This window comes from Dryas octopetala, chromosome 2 (assembly GCF_963921425.1).
Source record: "Dryas octopetala chromosome 2, drDryOcto1.1, whole genome shotgun sequence".
Classification (NCBI taxonomy): Eukaryota; Viridiplantae; Streptophyta; class Magnoliopsida; order Rosales; family Rosaceae; genus Dryas; species Dryas octopetala.
Window position 1 is genome coordinate 4,540,448 of NC_141367.1, and position 22,369 is coordinate 4,562,816.

A 22,369-nucleotide genomic window follows, 5' to 3' on the forward strand; every position below is an offset into this window, starting at 1 on the left:
TAGAATTAAGAATAAGATCAATTGTATTGAAGAAGTCAAAAATGAAGTTACAATGCAAAAAGATCCAAGGTATACTGCACTTCATGCATTTCATGAGAAAAACAGTTTTTTGTCTATTTGACTAGTCATTCACTGAACATAAGGACAATGTTCTTCACGTACAATGGTTAACACTTAAATGACAATCACTTCAGTGGGGCCATTTCAGGTTTTGCTTCTTAAAGCCCATTTCATTTAAAACTCATTTTCTGTTTTTCTAAACATACATGTGCACAGCACATGATTTGGTTCCTTCACTGAATCATCAGATCAGATCTTGCTTCTCATTATTTTCACGCCACTCACTCTCACACCTCAGCACTATTCATCATTTTCTCCATTTCTGAATTTTGCAAAATAAAGAAATATCTAATTTTACAACTCCTCATTCCTATTCTTATCAATACTAGGATACCTCTCTAGAACAAAAAGAATATACCCTTGATTTGTCTCTTGTGGACAACCATTGATTGGCTTCCACGTGGCTTGGGCAAACACGGTGAGGGTGTGTGTGTGGTGTATGGGTATATGGGTGTATCGGTTCAGTTTTTCTTTGTGGGTTGATAAACATAATTTTCTATAGGTATTCTTACTGCGTTTCAGCTTGGGTAATTTGTGTGAGTGCTCATCCTTTTTCAAGTAAGAAAATGCTTTTGATTTTCAAAAACTAAATGATTTTCTTAACTTGTTTTTCCTCTAAAATCTGAATGGATTTGAGTGTTGTTCTACATTTTTTCACATATTCATAAACACTTTCATTTAGATTTTTAGATTAAGGATTCGCCATTAGCCTTTTCATGTCTCTTGCTTGAGAAGGCTGATTTTTATAGAATCCAAATTTGCATATCATTTCATAGCATTATCATTGAAATCCACTTGCTTGGGTGCGATCGGTGCCGTACGTTGAAGAGCTCAAGGAGGAGCTGCCAACGACATGAATGATTGATTGCTGGCTTCAAGGTGTTTGCACAAGGATGCACAATGGTAAGAAGCTGCCACTTAGTATTAGGACTAGAGTGATTGAGCTTATTGTGTGATTGCTTGTATTGAAACCCTTGATATTGGATTGCTTGGTCAGCTGGAAAAGACCCCCAGTTTTTAACCGTTAGTGGTTTTGTGGGTGAACAATCTTATGTCTTGTTTGTTGTTCATTTCTATTTTGTTCCTTATTATTAATTTGGAAATTATATCACAAGATCGCACACTCCACTTTAGCATGTTAACTTAACATTTTGAATTCTAAATGAAAGTTGGATAATATGCTCACACACCACTTTAGTTGTTGATAGCATTGGGATGCCTACATTGATGGATCCTTTGAGTGCATAGGTTTTCACTCAATCCTTGGGTGTGTTTGATTTGTGTTGGTTACATAAGTTAATTTTTGATTTACAAGTCAAACTGTGTTTTCAGATTTTAAACACTGTATCGTCAGAATTGTGTCTGCTTGATTAGTCTCTGGATGATCATATAAAACAAAAATTGGGGTCTGATTACTAACAGTTGATTTATTCAAGTTAATTAGGTAGATAAATCACCTAAGACAAACTTTTAGCACCTAAAAACCTAAAATACCCTTACTCATGTGCCTAATGTGCTATTTTCGTTGGATAAAATTGACGAAATTATGAATGTTTCCTTGAATTACAATCATTATGAAACTACATAAACTAAATTGGCATGCTTGTAACTACAAGGACCAAAGTGAAACTTGACCCAAACTACAGGGACCATAAATGAAATTTTGGCTATGTATGTATGTATGTATAATATTTAGTAACCAGTTAGTTCAAATACTAACCAGTTAGTAACTTAATAAGAAGCTAACCACATTTTATGGCCCACTACTATTTTGTCTCAAAATCCTAACTATTCATCTTTTATGGGTCCCACTTCAAAAATCATTTTTGAAAAAAATCAACCAAATTAGAAATCATTTAAACATTTAATTACCATTACAATCATTTCAATCTTTTATCAAAAAATTGTGTTCCTCTATTTATTATATCACAATTAGATGATTAATTATTTCCAATTTAGTTAATTTTTTGCAAAAATGATCTTTGAAGTGAGACCTAGAAAATGGATAGTTCAAATTATGAGTTTACATCATATAGTGAGCTCAAAAGACTGGTTACGATCTTATTATTAAGTTACTAACCAATTAACTTTTGAGTGTTCCTATATATTTTTTTTCTTGTGTATGCATTTTGTTGCTAGTGGCAAACTATGTGATTCAAGTGTTAGGAATTGTGGATAAAAACCTATTGCTCTAGCATTGAGGATATTATAAGTAAAATGTTTTCTTACATAAATTTCTTGAGATAGAAGGAAATATAAATTTTATATCCCCACTCTAGCTGCCCTTCCTTAACAAGATGGCTCGGAGCAAGCAAAGTCTTACACTATATACTATGCTATGATATTTGATAGTGCAGAAGGGGAACTTTTGCACTTATGTTAATGTAAGATTTTTTCAATAAAAATTTGGAGTAAATACCAACTGCCAAAAAATTTCACTTAAACAATGGGTAAAGGTTTTTATTTTATAGAGTTTAGATACTAAGCAAATGATGCACAAATCGTTTGGGACCACATATCTAATCAGAGCAACAAGCATTTGAATATTGGGCCAGTGTTCGACTGCTGTATTTCTTTATTTATACTCGCAAGTATACGAGTCAACGTAGTGTAGACGTATAAAGATGAGGTTGATCCCACGAGGATTGTTTGGAAATGAGTTGTTTAAACTGATTTAAAGCTAACCTAGTTTAAAAAGTTTGGATGGTTAAATAAATAAAAAGAAAAAAGAAAATGCAATAAATCTTAAGGAAAAATACTAAATATATAACAAATTAAAGGGGTGGAATTTAGACAGTTATAAAATGTATCAAGATAATGCATTCCACACCACCATATAACAACCCTAGAAAATATCTAACAAATTCCCAAAATAGAGAGTACCAAAAATCAATTTGATACTCTCTCCAAGGATATTTCTATTTGAATCACTTTTATGGTATTTCTTTGTCTTGCTTAAGGATGAACAAATCCTAAGCATTCCAAGTGAACCAAATCTAAGGAACTATAAGGAATCAAAAGTATTTGCTTTGGAAATTAATAGACTAAGCATACCAAGCATAACTCTTTTACGGTAAGATCTTGTTTTGCTTAGAAATTAGAAACTCTAAGCATCCCAAGTGCCCCAACTCTAAGGAACTACTAGAAATCAAAGAGCTTTGTATTCACTACTAAAAAATTGGCCATCAGCCACCGTCCACATCTGTGGGCTTTGCCCAATTTTCTCACTGTTATCCATGTCTATCCCATCTAGCTACGGAACAGCTACTAATATTGGGTTGGTGGCTAGTACTTGGGTGGGTAAAGCTTATTCACTCACAATATATTGTTGGAAAATGGTGGGATAATTTGTTGACTTTTTACCATCCCAACAAATATAAAATAATCACAATGCTTTGTAAGTTGTGTAAATCATTATACTCACTATCTCAGTATCCGTGGGATATTTAACATTTTTTTAATAATATAATATTTTTGTTGATGAAATGGAGGCAATTTTGTTCACATTGCTTGAAGCCATTGTTACAAACTTACAATGCTATTCCATTCCTCTTCCAACTGTATCATGTCCTGCAACACAAACAATACAACAAACATTGGAATGCTACTTTAGTAAAAACTTTCTGTCCAATTGGATAAACTTTTTTTTCCCATCTTTCTCATTTAGTCTCTCATTGTTTCGATACCAAGAAAAGACTAAAAAAATCTCACCAAATGAAAAATCAACATCCAAAAAGATAAAAAACACAATAAATGAATAAGTTGAGAACGCTCACTTTGCAGACACTGATCTCGACTCCTTGATGCTTCACAGACTTTGGCACTATATCGGAAACTTCCTCCGCTTTCAGCCTCTTTCCCTTTTTCTCACCCAACACTTCGTCGTCCTCTCTTCTCTGCATCTTTGCCTTATCTTTCTTATTCTTCCATCTCTCTCTGCCTCCACAGATCAAAAAGCAATAAAATGGCTAAAATTACTAACCCCCAATTCGAATCAAAACCCAAATTGCACCATTAGATTACCTTCTTTAATAGGGCGGTTCGTCTGGAGGATTTCTTCCTGATCTCTTCTGGAGGATTTCTTCATGATTTCTTCTGGAGGATTTCTTCCGGATCTCTTCACGGCGCTTCTTCTGGAGTTGTTCTTCTCTGCGGTTCTTCCTGTTCTCGACCATGTTGTCCTCCTTTCGCCTCCGGTCCTCCTCGATCCGCATCCACAGCCACCTTGTACTTGTTCCGGCGAACATCGGCCCTCACGTTTCGCCTCAACGACATCGTTCCCTTCAATGAAAACCTGAAACCCTAGGAGAGAGAGAGAGAGGGAGAGGGATAGAGTTTTAGAGTAGAGAGAGGAAGAAGGATAGAGTTTTAGAGCAGAGAGAGAGGAAGCGATGTGGACTCGGAAGTTGGGACTTGGAGAGTGGAAAGGATCACCCATCTTTGGGTGTTGTGCATTTGGGTAAATTAATCCCACTGCCAGGCTTTGGTCCATCAAACGTCAATCTCATCTCTTTTATCCCAAGTAAATTACTTTTATATATATTATAAATAATAAACAAGCTATTTATAAATAAAAATTATTATATTATATCATAATAAATTAATTGTTTTATTTATAGGCATAGAGACAAGGAGTAAAATTTCGGTTTTGAGGAAATTTTCGATGGAAATTTCGACGGAAATTTTCGTGGAAATTTCGATTAAAATTTCGATTTCGACAAAATTAGATAAAAACGACCGAAATTGCTATCAAAACACAGAAATTTTGAATGAAACTTGACCATATGCTTATTTAACATATTATTTACTGTATTGATAAAAAACATTGAAAAAAACTAAATTATATAGTAGGTTTTATGTAATATAAGATGAATATAATGCGCGCTGGTGGTAAATACTGTTAAAAAAATGGGTCACTAATTAATAATTATATAAATAACACCTCACATTTGCTCAATCTGACCTATGTACCCCATTGTAAACTCTATTATTTTATTAATCTTCAAATCCAAATACTAACTTGATGTGTAGCCTGTGTTATGTCTTTTTTCGTTTTTTAACTAATATACCATATTATGTCTTTTTTATAATTTATGTTTACAATTAAACGAAACATCAAAATGACCAAATCAAACCCCAAATAAAATCTTAAACCTTTTTTTTTCTTTCCAATTGCCTAAAAACTCAAAATCTCAATCTACCTTAAAAAAAAAAAAAAAAAATTCTTTCCTTTCTTTTTTTCCTCTTCTTTTTTTTTCCCTTTTCTTTTCTTTTTTTTCTTTTCTCTTCTTTTTTTTTCTTTCCTTTTCTTTTCTTTTTTTTTTCTTTTCTCTTCTTTTTTTTTTCTTTTCTTTCCTTTTTTTTTTTTCCTTTTCCTTTCTTTTTCTCTTCTTTTTTTTTCTTTCCCTTTTCCTCTTCTTCCCAGTTCCCCCGTGATTCACGCCTATACACCTACCCCACTCATTCTCTCTCTTCTCTCTCCTCCCTCTCTATTTTTTTTTTCTTTTTCTTCTTTTTCTTCTTCTTCTTTCCTTCTTCAGTTCTTCCTCCCCCTGCCCCCGTGACTAACCAGACCTCTTCCTTTTTTTTTTTCTTTCCTTCTTCAGTTCTCATCTTCTCTTTCTCTCTCCTAGTCCCTCACTCCCTCCTCCTCCATGTTCTCTTCTCTTTGCTCCCTCTCCCTCTCCCTTCTCGATCTCCCTCTCTCCCTCCCCAGATCTCTTCTCTCCCTCCTTCGACGGCGCGCGCGGCTCTGCCTCTCCCTCCGGCGATGGTGACGGCGGCGGCTCTGCCTCTTTCCCTCCGGTCTCAGCCTCCCCTCTCTCTCTCCGGTCTCTACATCGAAAATTTGGCCGAAATTTCGAAGATTTCGGAAAATTTCGACGAAATTTCGGTGAAATTTTTCGAAATTTTTCGAAATTAATTTGGTATGGTGTTAAAATTTCCATACCCCTAAAAAACGAAATTTTACTCCTTGCATAGAGATGATTTATCCATGAGATCTATTCTTACATACAATAGGTGGGAGGTGGGTTCTTTAAACTAAATCAAGGCTATTGCATTGACTTAGTAGAACTTACTCACTAATTTTTATCTATGACTAAAAATGTGTTACTATTGGCCAATTTTTTTGTAGTGATTTATGAATTTAAATACCAATGATACATGGCATCAAAGGTGAAAGGTTATGTCTTTCCTATTTAATAAACCAAGATTTATGTGAAAATTTAAGAATAACTAAGGAATTTGTTGAAACAAATTTCTAGAATTTAACCATGGTGGTGTGTCCTCCTCAACTTTGATGAGAAGGATTAGAAACTCACCATAGTGGATTTCTTGCTAAAAATAAAAGACATAAGATAAATAAAGTAAAATAAAAGAAGAACAAGAGAAGAGAGAAAATAAATAATAAACTAAAGACTCATAATAAATTAAATAAATAAACTAAAGACTCATATTAAAATAAATAAAAGGTGCTTACAACCATGGAGTAAAGTTTCAAAAATTTCAACAAAAATTTCGCTTTTTTGGATATGAAAATTTTAACACGAAACCAACAAGATTTAGTCAAAATTTCAATAATTTCACTGAAATTTCAAACGCAAGATACATTGAGCTCAGACACAATTTCGCGAAATTTCTCCAAATTTTGCACGCTGTGGTGGTCCAATGGATGATCGAAGACTACCAGCATGCTTAGATCATCGAGGGGAAGGAGACCTAGGTGGTGGTGGGTCGTGAAGCCGTCGGAGGAGACCCATGAGTCTGAACTGGGTATCAAATTATGGGATTTTTTTGGGTAAAACTTAGCACATGGGGATGAAGAGGGAGAGGAGGCGAGTCTGGGGAGACCAAAACCACCCTCATCGGCTGCCAAACGTGCCCTCACACATGGGAGACATTGACAGCGAAGGTGAGAGTTGCAGAGAGAGAAGAGAGCTCAGCTTAGGAGAGAGAGTGCGTGAGTGAGAGAATGATTGAGGACAAAGAAAAGAAATCAGAATATAAAATCTGATTTTGGATTTTTAAAACCCTTGGGGTGCAATTTTACAAAATTGCCCCTAATTTCACACGTCTGTAAAACTCAAACCGTAACTCCGATTCATGAACAGTTTGTGTATAAGTTCGTTGGCTCGACACCTGTCCAACGAATCCAAGTTCGAAACCAAAAGCCCATTAAATCAAAAAGTCAATTTTGGGTCAAAACTAATTAAAACGAAAATTATAAATTAACTCAAAACATTTTATTTCTCAAATAAATTTCCAAAATATTTAAAATACTTTTCAAAATAAAACTTCGAAAAGTACGAGGTCTCACAAAAAATTACATGGGGTGATTAATCTTCGCAGTACACCTGAAAATTTGTATTAGGTGATTTATCCACTTAATAAACTTGATTAAATTCACTGTCAGTGATCGGACCCCAATTTTTGTTTTATATGATCATTCAGGAACTAGTCAAACCGACACAACTTTGACGATGCAGTAACTAAAATCTGAAACTCAAGATTGAGTTGTAAAACCAAAGCAACTTCAGTAAATACCACAAGTCAGAACACACCAAGGAATTGCATGACAACCTATGCACTCAAAGGATCCATCAATGTAGGCATCTCAGTGCTATCAACAACTAAAGTGGTGTGTGGGCAGATTTGTCAAACTTTCATTTAGCATTCATGGTTTAAGTTAACATGCTAAAGTGAAGTGTGTGATCTTGTGAAGTTATTTACAGATTAATAATCAGCAACACATAGAAAACAAACCACAAACAAGGCACAAGATTGTTCACCCAGAAAACCACTAACGGTTAAAAACTGGGGGTCTTTTCCAGCTGACCAAGCTATCCAATATCTAGGGTTTCAATACAAGCAATCACACAACAAGCTCAAACACTCTAGTCCTAGTACTAAGTGGCAGCTGCTTACCATTGTGCATCCTTGTGCAAACACCTTGAAGCTAGCAATCAATATTCATGTCGTTGGCAGCTCCTCCTTGGGCTCTTCAACACACAACACCGATTGCTCCCAAGCAAGTGGATTCAATGATATGGATGAGAAATGATGTGCAAATCTGGATTCTATAAAAATCGGCCTTCTAAAGCAAGAGACATGAAAAGGCTAATGGAGAATCCTTAACCTAAAAATCTAAATGAATGTGTTTATGAATATGTGAAAAGATTTTTAACAGCACTCAAACCCATTCAAATTTTAGATGAATAACAAGTTAAGAAAATCATTTAGTTTTTGGAAATCAAAAGCATTTTCTTACTTGATAAAGGATGAGCACTCTCCCAAAATACCTAAGCATCAACACACGAAAATGCCCACTAAAATTATGCTCATCAACCCCCTCAAAAAAGTCTGAACCGATACCACATATAGCCGTACACCAACACACATCATTCCCATGTTTGCCCGAGCCACGTGGAAGCCAATCAATGGTTGTCCACAAGAGACGAATAAAGGACATATTTCTTTTGTCCTAGAAAGGTATCTTAGTATTGCTAAGGATAAAAATGAGGAGCTGTAAAATCAAATATTGCTTTATTTTGCAAAAATCAGAAATGGAGAAGATGATGAATAATGCTGAGGTGTGTGTGAGTGAATGGCATGAAAGGATGAGATGCAATCATATCTGATTTCGGTGAGGGAAAGCAAGTCATGTGCTGTGCACATGCATGTTTAGAAAAACAGAAAATGAGCTTTCAATGAAATGAGCTTTAATAAGCAAAACCCGAAATGACCCCAATGCAATGACTGTCACATAAGTATCAGCCACTGTACGTGAAAAACATTGTTTTTATGTTTAGTGAATGACTAGTCAAATAGACAAAAAAACTGTTATTTTCATGAAATGAATGAAGTGCAGTATACCTTGAGTCTTTGTTCATTCTTGACTTCTTCAATACAACTGATCTTGTCCTTAATCTAGCCTAGAGCTTGTGAGTGATTAAATAAAATTAAATACAATAATTTTGACAAGGAAAAAAGCCAATATATCAAATCCTAGAAACTAACAACACCTACTCTACACATGAGAATACTGAAGACAGTAAACATTTTGAACCTCATAGAAGCTCTATGTGGTACTGATTACTTATATAATTCATGATGCAATATATAAAGTGTAAAAAGTTATATAAATAAAATTGAGGTGTACATGTGTTCAATAAAATTGAGGTAATTATTAATTAGTGAACCATTTTTATTTAACAGTATTTGCCTCTAACACACATTATACTCATTTTATATCACATGAAACCTACTATATAGTTTGGTTTTTTCCATGTTTTTTTTATCAATGTAGTAGATAATATGTTAAATAAACATATGTTAAAGTTTCATTCAAAATTTCTGTATTTTGATAGCAATTTTCATTGTTTCTGTCTAATTTTTGTCGAAATCGAAATTGCCATCAAATTCCGAAAGCTCATCGGAGGCAAATGCATCTCGGATCTAGTCACAAAGTTCTCAGAATTAGAAATCGCAACCTCCTGCCCAGCAACATCCACAATTACGTCACCTGCAGGATCAACAGCATTGGAGGTCCGAAACCTCTTGGAACCCACAGAATCAGCCAACCCACTACCCTCTGAAGGACAGAGGGCAGAGAAAACGAACATCGGAGCAGCGTCTGCCACCATGTGAGGCGATTAATGGTCAAAAAACGCGAAAAAGTCAGGTAAGCAAAGGCGCGTAGGGCGTGTTCCAAAATCGCCAGCCACGTTGCTTTTCTTGAAAACTACTTCTGTCTCATTATTTTTTCGTAGTTGTTAAGAACAAATTTTTCATTTACAAAACTAACATCAAAACCTTCTAATTTTGTTATAATATACACCAAGCTAGTGCCCAAAAAAGACACTTTTGGTCCCTATAGTTTCAGTCATTTTCTACTTTCGTGCTGTATTTCATAACCATTGTAATCAATTGTTAAACTTGTCTATTTTGAAGATAAATATCCTATGTGGCACACACATGTTTAGCTTGTGTATGAGCATTTTCATCTTGAATAAACAGGGTTAACCGTGCCATGTGGGATTTATGTCTTCAAAATAGACAGGATTAACTTTTTGGACTAGATTTCAATCGTTATGAAATACATAACCAAAATTTCAAAAACATAAACTATATGACGAAAGTGAAAAATGACAAACTATGGGGACCAAAATGTAATTTGGCCTATAATATATATGTATTCTAATATTATTACTAAGTCTACTGCATATATATAGAAGCATGAGCAAAACTTCATTTTTTATATGTAAGTGTTTGTTTTAAGAATTAAATTGCATACAATTATGTTGAATTGTATTGAACATAATGTATTGCTCAAAACCACTCATCCCTCTAAATCACTTATTTTTCTCCATTATTTCTGCATGAGGCCTCTAGAGATCTTGTTATGGAGCATTCTTATTTTAGTGACCTACAATTTTGATACGTGCATGACTAGCTCATATAGTTATCTATAACAACTCATTGTAATGAAGGATATGAAATTGCGTTAAAGAAGATCATTTATAAGAAAGAATCAACTAGTTGTATATGGGCTAGAGCAATGCTAAAATGCAATTTCAAGCACACTTTGAAAAATCTGTATCCATCCTACAAGCGTAAAACTTTGCAAGCGTTGCGTTTACAATCAAGGACCTATAATTTGGACTGATGACTGCCTCAAAAAAAATACTCAAGTGCACTTTTTAATTGTATAAGAGACAACACTAACTTGATTTATGTACAAAATAGCGAATTCATTGATACTAAGCCCTTGTGGTTTGATTAGAAAGTTCGTAAGTTGCTAACTCATTTATGAATTGAAGCTTTTGTTACTTCATGCTTGTACGCTCATAGGAAACTACAGTTTAGGGTATTCAACAATGCCTATTTAGTACTTTATGGTGTGGCTCATACATTGGAAACCTTTCTAGGATTTTCTTAGAGGAAGTGCCTTGATGTAGCAATGAGCGAACTTCAAGAAGACAGTCATAGAAGGAAAGGTGGGCATGCTTTATGGCTTTATTAATAAATGATTAGACTCACATATATAGACCACATATATGTTATATGCATAGTCTCTTGCTGCAAAATACTTCAATAAGAGTCTTCACTATATCATTAAGCCACAGACTGAAAGATACTCTGAATTAGTCTTAAAATTGTTGTTGTTGTTGAGGTAAATTTTGTATATAGACCATAAGCATCCATTACATATGCAAATATCCTATTAATTTTAAATATACAAAATGTTTAAAGAGAACATGTACTTGATGTGAGATACTTCAATATAAAAAACACATCATATATGCTTTAAATTTGTTTGAAATGTATGACTACAAACATAAACTTGTAAAGAACTCAAAATATTAGAAAACTTTTTTGGCCTTTGCAAACACGTACAGGTACTTTTTAGTTGCAAATCAATAAGAAAGGTAAATAAAATAAATGAGAAAAAATGATCGGCAGATCAATTTCTTAATCTTTCTAAGTATAATGGAAATTTTATATCAAATATTTGTCTTTTGGTGATGTGACTTATGTTTATGTTAGTACTAAAACATTAAGAAACATTGAGATTTTTCATAAAGAAAGAAAATGTTATTATCGACAACATAGACTTTGATTATAATATATATCATCGGTTTAATGTGTTGCTTCATAGGAAAGTGATCAAAGATTTGAATTAAAATTTGATTTCTTTTACATATATATATAATAAGATATATGGATCTATTAAGAATTACATTTTGAGGAAAATCAAGTGCAATTGTATTGAACATAATGTTGTGCTCAAAATCATCAATCCCAACTTTGAGTCTCTTATATTTCTCTCTTTTGCCGCATGCAACGTTTGGAAATATTGTTATAGAGCACACTTGTGTTAGTGAGCTAGAATTTCCAGCAACAAATAGAGGTTTTGAGAACAACTTGGATATGTTATTCAAGAGTTTATCTATGAGAGTTACTTTTAATGAAGGATATGAAGTTGGTGCATGTGAAGGGCAGATCTCCACGACATAATCATGAAGTTGTATATGCGCTAGCGCAATGTTGGAGTACAATTTTCTCCCTAGAACTTTGCAAACGTTGTATCCTTTATGCAAGTAAAGAGCTTCGTAGTCGCTGCCCTCACAATGAAGGAGGTATTATTTGGTATGATGACTGTCTCCTAAAATACTCAAGTTCATATTTCTTTGGTAAAAAAGACACCATTAATGGAATTTATGTGAAGAGTAATAAACTTGTTGATACTAATCTCAAATTGTTTGATGATAAAGTTCATCAGTTGTTAACCCTATTATGTCTTGAAGCTCCTATTAGTCCACACTTGTTTGCTCATGGGAAGCTACAACTTGGGGTATCGAAGACCGATCCAGTACTTTATGGCGCAGCTCAATGCACTAGGGATCTTTCTATTGTATTTTGTAAGAACTGCCTTTATGTAGCAATGAGTGAACTTCCAAAAGATAGTCATGGAAGGGAAGGTGGACGTGCTTATTATGGGAGTTGTTATCTCAGATTCGAACTTTATCCCTTTATTAAGAATATATTTGGACTCCCTTAGACCATATATATGTAATATGCTTTTAGGCCACAAGAGCCTCCACTATTTTACACTACTAATTTTATACTGTTAGAATACTTATTTGGCTTTTTATCACAAATGATCCCTCTACTTTGGGCCAAACATCAAATTGGTCCCTCAACTTCATTTTCGCTCAATGTCGTCCTCCAACTTTAACACCGCACATAAATCAAGTCCATATGTTCAAAGTTGTCTAACATGCCATTAAAATTGGTCACATACAGTGCACATGACCCTTTTTTAGGGGCAAAAATGTCTTTACACACCCCAGAGAAACCCAAACATGTGACACTTGGGGATTTCCCTCCATTTTTGACCTCCCTCTCCATTTTGACTTCCATTCCCGCCAACCTCAAGCAACTTCCCTTCACATCCTTTACCCCAAACTTCAATCATTCGTAAAACTCAAACCGTAACTCGGATTAATGAACTGTTCGCGCCTATGCGTTCGTGAACTCGAGACCTTTCAAACAACCCCAAAATCGACATCGAAAACCAATTAAATATTTTAGTCAACTTTCGGGTCGACCTTTTATAAATTACAAAATATAAATTGTTGTAAAAATGAATAATCTAGTTTTTGTCAAATTCATTTTTGGTGAAAATATAAAATAGGTTATAAAAAATAATTTGAACTTCCCACCGTCTCAACCGTTTTATATGCTTCTAAATAAATTTTTGAAATTCAAATAAATCTCTTATAAAAATAATTAAAGTCCAGAAATTCTCAAAATAATTTGAACAATTTTTTCATCTTGAGCTGCAATTTTATAGCACAAAAAAAAGACACACACACGGAGTAAAAATGCCAATTGACGCACACGGAACACATGCCAAGAGGCTAGTAAGAAATAAAAAGGAAAAACTTTAGCAAAAGGACTCTTACTATATCCCTTGTCGCAGTCAAGGATAGTAAGAGTCCTTTTGCTAAAGTTTTTCCAAATGTAAAATTATGGCGAACCAAAATAAGTAAAGAGAGCTACTATTTGCACATTTTTTTTTTTGCACACCCCTATTTAAAAATAAAAATAAACCCAAACAGAAAAGACCATACAGCCTTTCCCCTTTTTCCCTCTCTTTCTTCTCTCGCTCTTTCTTCTCTCGTTCACACCCCCTTCCCCTGTGTTTTTTTTCTTCCTCTTCTTCTTCTTCCCCCTAACTGAGCCACCATTGACCACCTTCTTCCTTCTCCCACTCCGCATGCACCACCACCACAACACCACCAAAACAACCACCACCACCACCACCTTCTTCTTCCCCCTACCTAAGCCAAAACAGCCACCACCACTACCACCTTCTTCTTTCCTTTCTCTCTCTCTCTCTCTCTCTCTCTCTCTCTCTCTCGCCCAAGAAGATAGAAAAAAAATGGGTTGCAGGTGGTTCGACAGAACTGTGCCGAACCCGTCGATTTCGTTCGGCAGGTAACCGCCGAACAAACCTACCAAACGAAACTGACGGGTTCGGCACTAGTCTGCCGAACCAGCTGCAACCCATTTTTTTGCTGTCTGCTTGAGAGAGAGAGAGAGAGAGAGAGAGAGAGAGAGAGAGAGAGAGAAGAGAGAGAAAGAGAGAGAGAGAGAGAGAGAGAGAGAGAGAGAGAGAGAGAGAGAGAGAGGAAAAGAGAAGTGGTGGTGTTGGTGGCTGTTTTGGCTCGGGTAGGGGGAAGAAGAAAGTGGTGGTGGTGGTGGTTGTGCGCCATTCAGAGAGAGAGAGAGAGGGAGGTGCGGGGTGGTGCTGCCTGGCACTAGGTGGTGGTGCATGGTGCAGGGGTGGTGGTGCGTGTGTGTTGACAGAGAAAGGGAGAGCTTGTAAGAGATGATGGGGTTGTGTGCGCGCTGGTGTGTATTGGCAGAGAAGAATGAGGTGTGTAATGAAATGAGAGTATTTTTGTAATGGGTTGGGTGTGTGTTGAGAGGTTTTGAATTTGGAGTAAGTGTGTAGGGTGTGTAGGAGAACAAAAGAGAAAAATGGTGTGCAAAAATAAATAAAAAAGGTGCGTAAATAACAGCACTCCAAGTAAAAACATGGCGTTTTTTCTACACTAACACGTGGCTGGCAATTGGAATTGGAATAAAGGCATAAAATTCAAACTCTCTAGCGCCAAAATTCAAATCCTCTTCGTTGGCAACGGCGTCTCAGAAGTCACAACCTGAGTCCCTGACAATGTATTTCGCCGACTCACAGTCGCAGCACCTCCACCACTACTCACCCTCCTCTTCCGAAGACCAAAACGACATAGACGACGATGAAGAAGACTACACTTCAAACGCAATGTCGTCGGCGACGACAACGTGCTCGCAAGGCCACAGGTCCACGCTCATCCTCCAAACCAAGCAAGGCGGCTCGATCTGCCTCCTCTGCTTCTCCAACCTCATCTCCAACCCTCAATCTCCCACCGTCCACGTGTCCTACGCACTCTCACAGCTCTCTCAGGCCCTCTCCTCCGACCCTCCCTTCCTCCGATCCCTCCTCGCCTCCCACGCTCACCTCCTCGTCTCCCCTCTCGTCCGCGCCCTCTCCTCCTTCGACGATGAAGCCATCGCGCGACAACTCGTCGATCTCGTCGCTGCTCTCTGTAGCGCTTCGTCCAACGATTCCTCGCTCACTGCTGATTTTGTTGCTAGGGTTTCGGATCGAATCTCTTCCGGTGCCTTGGCCTGGAGTCGCCGTCAGGTTTATACGGTAATGTAATTCTGTCCTATCGATTCTCTGTTTGTTTGTTAATTTCGAATCACTTTTGAGATTTAGATATGAGTTTTTATTTTTTGCATTAACTCCTCAAATTGCCATTTTGTGTTGGTTGAGATCGTTTAATTGCTTTTCCGTTTCCTTTAAAATTAGGACACCCATGAAAATGAAATTTGAGTAGACTGCTTCTACAGCCACTACAATGGAGGGTGATAAAATTTTGTTATTTTTAAGGCCTGACTTGAATTTAAAGCTCTCTCTGGGGGTACCTCAAATTTTTGTATTCCTGAAACTCTCTGCTCCTTATATTTTGGTTATTTTTTCGCCCTTGTATATCTTATTTTCTTGTTACCATTGATAAGATTTAGTAGAAGGGAAGAAAGAGAGAAAAGGAAAATTTGGTTAGCAGTTGGAGTCTACAATGAGGTCTCTTTTGAGATAATATATGCATCTATACACCCACTGACTTCTAAAAAAAAAGGCTTTTCAGCGATATCTTTTAGAATTACATCTTATTGACTTAAACCATATATATTATCACAATTCTGTCACTCTTTAATTGCAGCTTCACTGCTTAGGGGTTCTCTTAAACTGTCAGCAGAGTAATCCTTATGCTCACATTAAAAACAAATATGGCCTCATTACCACTCTTGTAGCAGGTCTTCAATTGCCGAGGTAACAAACAAAGGAAACTGAGAAGAGAAAATGTTACTTTTGTGCATGCACTTACCACATTATAACTCAACTCTATTCTGTTCCTTTAACACAGTGAAGAGATTCGGGGAGAAATCCTGTTTGTTCTATACAAAGTATCTGTTCTCCACTATGCATCAGAGGACAGTGATGGAACTGATCTTTTGTTCTCCTTTTGCCCCAAGCTACTGCGCCTGTCTCTGGAGGCCCTCTTGAAGACCCAAAGTGATGATGTCCGCTTGAATTGTGTAGGTTTGTTTTCAACTTCTTCAATACTTCTTTTTGGGCCCCTTGAAAGTTGGGTTCTGCTGTTGAGTTACCCCTTGTTGGAAGCATAGTTCAGCAAGATATAACTAGCATTTTGGTCAGATAGTCAAATCCCAAGAGGTATATGTGGACAACAAGCCTGCAAAGGAACTCGCTAAACTACAGTACAATTGTTTCTTATTGATGTCATACCATGTTTTCACTGGGAAGGTGAAGGTCCTTGCAATGCCTCATAAATAGTTGGGTCAGTTGGTTTGTATACGAATGATTCTAGTACACTGCCACTTAATGAGTTCCAACAATTTGCTCATATCATGACAAGATACTATGAATCTTGATTATTTGTTTTTCAGTAAAAAGATGTTACAGATCTCAGAAACAGTGCTTGACTGTAGAACTAGCGTAATATATCTCTTCGGGGAACTCATCTTAACACAACATGGAATGCTCACCATTTTATATGCACTTTATTGTTGCTATCTTCATTAGTATCAGTCCTGTCTTATCTCAACTAATGATTTCCATATTAATTGTCTAGCGCTCTTGACGGTGTTGGCTCACAGAGGGCATTTTGGGACTGCATATGCACTTGATTTAAACAGCATGAGTTCATCCGATGGAGATAGCTTTGGGAAAGCAACAGAAGATGGAAAAGATGTGCATCCTATGAATATCTTATTCACTGAGGCCATCAAAGGCCCACTGCTTTCAACAGACAGCCAAGTCCAGATCAGCACACTAGATTTACTATTTCATTATATGTCCTGGGAAGGCACTTCAGGCAAAGAAATTGAAGTCCTAGTTGAAGAAAACATTGCAGATTATGTATTTGAAATACTAAGATTGTCAGGTTAGTAAAGTGTCTTTGCAACATAAAATAATAAGTGCTGCCCTCTGCTTGATATTTGTTGAGCCATTAGAGTAGCCATTTGAATTGTCAACAGGAAGCCGCAAACTATGCTTTCAAGGAGTCAAGAACTATCATTGATTAAAAGTAATTATTTAATTTCTGAAAACTCTGCAGTTTCCCAGTCTAGAGAGCTCAAGTTTTGTATTTGGTATTTTTATGTGTTCTTGCAAGGCTTATCTATGACTGTATAATTTACTCAAGCCCTTAGAAAGTCCAACAACTTCATGGATGCGAGCCTCAGCATCTTAGGTCCTACGTGCATGTTTGTCAAAATATATTGAAAAATAAAGTGCTTCTACTGCAAACTAGTTTTCAGCTAATAAGCTTTGTTGATGAACAGAATGCAAGGATCCAGTGGTCAAATCCTGCCTTCAGGTACTTGATATTTTATCAAAAGCTGAGCAAGCTTTCAAACAGAGGCTTGTTGTTGGGTTTGCGACTTTGGTTCCAGTACTACATTATGTAGCTGAAGTTCCTTTTCATCCAGTTCAAAGTCAGACACTAAAGCTCCTTTTGAACTGCATTTCCAATTGCCCAGGAATGGTATCCTCCTCTCATATAAAGGAACTAGTTCTTGTTTTGACAAAGATGCTCAAAAAGCATACTGATGGCGAGATGGGCATGCTTGAGGAGACATTTATAATGACCTGCTCACTCCTTGTAACTATCATAAGAACTCCATCTTCTCATTTGAATTTGAATCTAGCAACATCAATTAAAGAAGCATTGCAACATGCTGTTTTAGCTTGTCTAAGTATCTCCAGAAAAAATCCCTGTCAACTTTTGCATTCCTTGTTCCTACTTAAAGAGGCATATATGTACAGTCATGAAGAAAATTCTTCCGACTCCACTAAAATGGAACTACAAAATTTTATTGTAGATGTATGTACAAAACATTTGTTACCTTGGCTTGTAACCACCTTCAGTGAAATGGAAGAGGAAACTGTCCTTGGAGTACTGGAAACTTTTCATTCGATACTGCTTCAGGATTCTGATAACCAAGCAATGGAACTTGCAACGACCCTGGTTTCGAGCGCTTGGTTCAGTTTGTCATTTGGATGTCTAGGCTTATTCCCTACAGAAAAGATGAAATTGAGGGTATATCTGATGCTCAGTTCACTGGTGGATGTTCTTTTGGGAAATGATTCTGGGAAACCCATTAGAGATGCTATGTTGTATCTGCCATCTGATCCTGTTGATTTGCTTTTTCTACTTGGGCAAAAGAACTCCCATAATTTGGAATTATCTTCTTGTCAATCTGCCATTTTGCTGATCTTATACACCAGTTCTTTATATGATGAAAGGTAATTGAGCTTTTGATTACTTTTTTCTTCTTTTGAACAATTGCAACCTTAATTTTTTCACATCTTCAAATCTTCTTCCCCAGACTTGCAGATGATAAGATGGTTTTAGCGTCTCTAGAGCAATATATTCTGATCAACAGTAGAGATCTCCAAACTGTGGCCACTGATTCATTTACAGTGATGAGGCTGGTGTATCTTTATGGTCTCTATAGGGGTCTCGCCAAGGTTAGCTACCAAATCCCCTACAGTCCAGAAGCTGAGAGAATCCTGTTCCAGATAGTAACAGAAAATGAATGGGATTTGCCTTCTGCAAGAGTTCATCCAATATCATTGAAATGGTTGTTTCAACAAGAGAAAATTAGCAGGCCATTGTCTTATCAGCTTCTGGAATTTTGTAGAAGGAATATAGAAAATGGCTCTGACATCATCGTCCATAGAAAGAATAGTCATGTTGTAAATGTTAATGCAATTGCAGAGTTAATAGCAGGAGGAGATAATTTTGGAGCAACACTTTTGGTGTGCTTATTGACACAACTTGTTGAGAAAGAAGGCCAGGAGCATGACATAATTACTGTACTGAATCTCATGGCAACTATCGTCGACATACTTCCAACTATTTCAGACCAGTTATGCTTGCATGGTATTGGGATCGCAATCCAGACTCTTTATTGTGAACCAGCCTATACAGAGTCCCCACAGATATTCACAGTCGTCTTAGTTTTAATTTTTAAAATCTTATGCTCAGTGCACCATGAAACTCTTTCTGGTGATGAAAGTTGGCTTGCAGTGACTATGAAGGTGACTATATTTTTTTGATCCCATTTCTCTTGCTGTGACAGGAATATAATCAGACAATTTACCTTGTTTTTGTAGTTGACAAATATTATCACCACAAAAGCTGGAGACAGGTGGAATCATGAATGTCTCTTGGTAACAGGCATTCTTACCTTAATCTTGCATCATTCCACCAATGAAGTGCTCATAGAAGCTTCAAAAGCCATCATCTTCAATACTTCTCTAGTCTCTACAATCAACAACGCAATTCATGCAGCATGTCTTAAGGGGCCAGCATTGTTCGACCACGATCAGGGAACAAGCACTGGAGAAATTTTAATATTTGTGCTTCTACTAAATTACTTTTCTTTAAGAAGGTCAGTTCTCCTATTAAACTCAACCTTACAATTCCATTTTCCCTTTGAAACTAACTTCTTTATTGATTTATTTATTTTCTCTAGTTTGCACACAGTCCTACCAGGGATTGTGGACTGGCAAGATTTCTTTGATCCCCAAGATAAGATGCAGTCATTTTCCTGTATTGGCATCTACTGCCATGACCTATGCAGACTAATGCATTTTGGATCTCCTTTGGTCAAGCTTGTTGCTTCATACTGCCTGTTGGAGTTGCTTACTAGAATATCTGACCAGAGGAATAGAACTGGAGAGGAGTTGATATGCACCATGGAGTACCTAATGTCCGTAATGGCTGTATTAGAAGGCCTAGTTTTCTACAGTGACATCAGAGTGGCTATGAACTGTTGCCTCTGCCTATCAATGATCTTGGGGTGGGAATTACCAGAGACAAGTGTGAATGCAAAGAATAATTGGAGTAGGATGATTGTGGAAGAGCTGGCAATGTCTTTAGCAGTCCCATGCTTAGCGTCAAAATCTTTCATCAATGTTCACAAGCCTGCAATTCACGTAGCAGTTGCATTGTTAAAACTGCAGAAGATTCCTGAGTGGATGAGATCTGTATTTGATGATTCTTGCATATCTGGCATAATTCAAAACCTTGCAGCCAACAATTTGAGCACAGAGATTGTACTTTTATTTCGAGCTCTATTGAACTCCGAGTTCCTAAAGGCAGAACAAATTGCTAGTGTAAATCAGTTGCTCCAGGTGACCATTCCTATGCCATGCTTCTTCTTTTTTTTTTTTTTTTTTTTTTTTCTGTCCCTTTAATTTCTATGCTGCAAACATAACAATGAGTCTGGACTCTGGCTGATAAGTTTTCTTAAAGTTTGAGTCTTCAGTTCAGTCCTGTTTAAAAATTTAGAAGTCGGATATCAACTAGCAATTGCGATAAATAGAGATATAATGCAGTTGTGTTTGATATATTGCAGGTGTGCAGAAAACAGAAGTACAGTGACAACAATCAAGATAATGGTGCAGGAGAAGAGCAGAAGGCAGTCACCAACGTGGATGATTTGGGAGAAGTTTGTGAATATCTCATTCACTTGATGTCTTGTGAGTCATCTTTAGATAGAGTCTCTGGAGGATTACATTTTGGGGATAAAAGATTGTTAGAAGAAATAGAGCTTTTCTTTAGAACTTTAACAGTAAAGGATAGCAACTAAGAAAAAAAAAATTACTGAATTCTATACTTGATCAATTGTGGTGCACAGAGTGAGGCACCTACGAAGGTGCTTTTCCTTTCGTGCAGATCGACTGCATAAAAAGCTTAGAACTGAAAGTACATATAGAATATAGATGGTCCATGAATCTTTGCTTATTGTAAAATATGAATATGTATATGGACATAATATAAGAGCACATGTTGGAAAATACAATTCTTAAATTCCTTTTTCTTATTTTTTTTTCTTTGGAAAGAATCTATATAAGATGCATTTTCCATGTGCATATATACCAAGCAACTCATGAGAAATCCTTTAGTAAGATAATAGTGTCCGTGTAAGATATGACTTATAATAATATATTCACATGTATGCTTATTTAAAGGTAAATTTAATAGTTTTTTAATATAAATATTATAGCGTCAAAAAACTGGATGGTCGTACTATACACGCACTTAGGCAGCTCTATTCAATAATTTCTCATGACATTACATATATATTATAGTATAGTATGCCAGAAGCAACTTATCAATTGTCAAAATAATACTCAGCTTAGAGGCATTTTCTTACTAAAGTTTGATTTAGGAACTCAAATTGAATTCAAAGCCCAATTAATCATTTTTTTTATTTGACACGAGGTTTTTTTTTTTTTTTTTTTTTGGCAAATTTGTGTACTTTGTATTAATAAAAATTATATATTTTTTAAACAATGTACACAGCACGAAATAGATTCCTAGTTCAACAGTCTGGCTTGTGTGCCTTCATTGGTCTAAACTCAACTCCTCTAAGAGTCCAAGTCAGAATATATAGGTGCTTGTTCTCCTGATAGGAATATAGGATCGATCACGACATAAGGTCATATTCCTACATCTTCCCGATCGACAGCTTCATGCAAAAGTGGTCCATGTGACAAAAACAATTTCAAGCCGACTCACTTTAATGAGCCGTGCATTCAGACCAGCCTACTCTGTATCTGTTTCTTTTCTTTATTATTATTATTTTTTAATGAAACTGTTAAACAGTTTTAATAGGATTGTATTGAAACTTTTTAATAGTTTTAACTTTAAAATCATATAATAACGAAAGTTATAGAAATGTGGTATGTTTATCGGTTACATATACATCAATACATGTGAACAATTAATGAAACAACATAAAATACAATTATTTAGAATCTCACTCACTATAATTTTATATGTTACTGCCGAACAGTTTCATGAGCTTCAATCATCTAGTAGACAAAAAAGTGAGCTGCCGAGCTCTCAGCCGTACACAAATACGAAGCGGAACAGTATAAACACATAATAATGTTTATATTGTGAGTCTTTTTTAACATTTTTAAAAACTTAAATGGAGCTTTTTAGCATCCAATACTTTGAGCATGTTATTTTATTATGGGACTTCCAAAGTCGACACTTTTATCATTTACTGAAGTCCAAATCCAAGATAGTGG

At 36.1% G+C, this 22,369-nt stretch overlaps 1 protein-coding gene across 1 annotated transcript; it reads left to right on the top strand.

Moving 5' to 3' along the window:
• Nucleotides 1-14,866: 14,866 nt before the first annotated feature.
• PRD1 (putative recombination initiation defect 1) lies at nucleotides 14,867-21,070 on the top strand. Its single transcript, XM_086233901.1, has 9 exons — nucleotides 14,867-15,385; nucleotides 15,957-16,066; nucleotides 16,161-16,336; nucleotides 16,890-17,201; nucleotides 17,602-18,565; nucleotides 18,649-19,363; nucleotides 19,439-19,716; nucleotides 19,801-20,461; nucleotides 20,686-21,070. Exons 1-9 carry the CDS (start codon nucleotides 14,867-14,869, stop codon nucleotides 20,917-20,919), a joined length of 3,969 nt encoding a protein of 1,322 aa, XP_086090027.1. The 3' UTR covers nucleotides 20,920-21,070.
• Nucleotides 21,071-22,369: the final 1,299 nt, after the last annotated feature.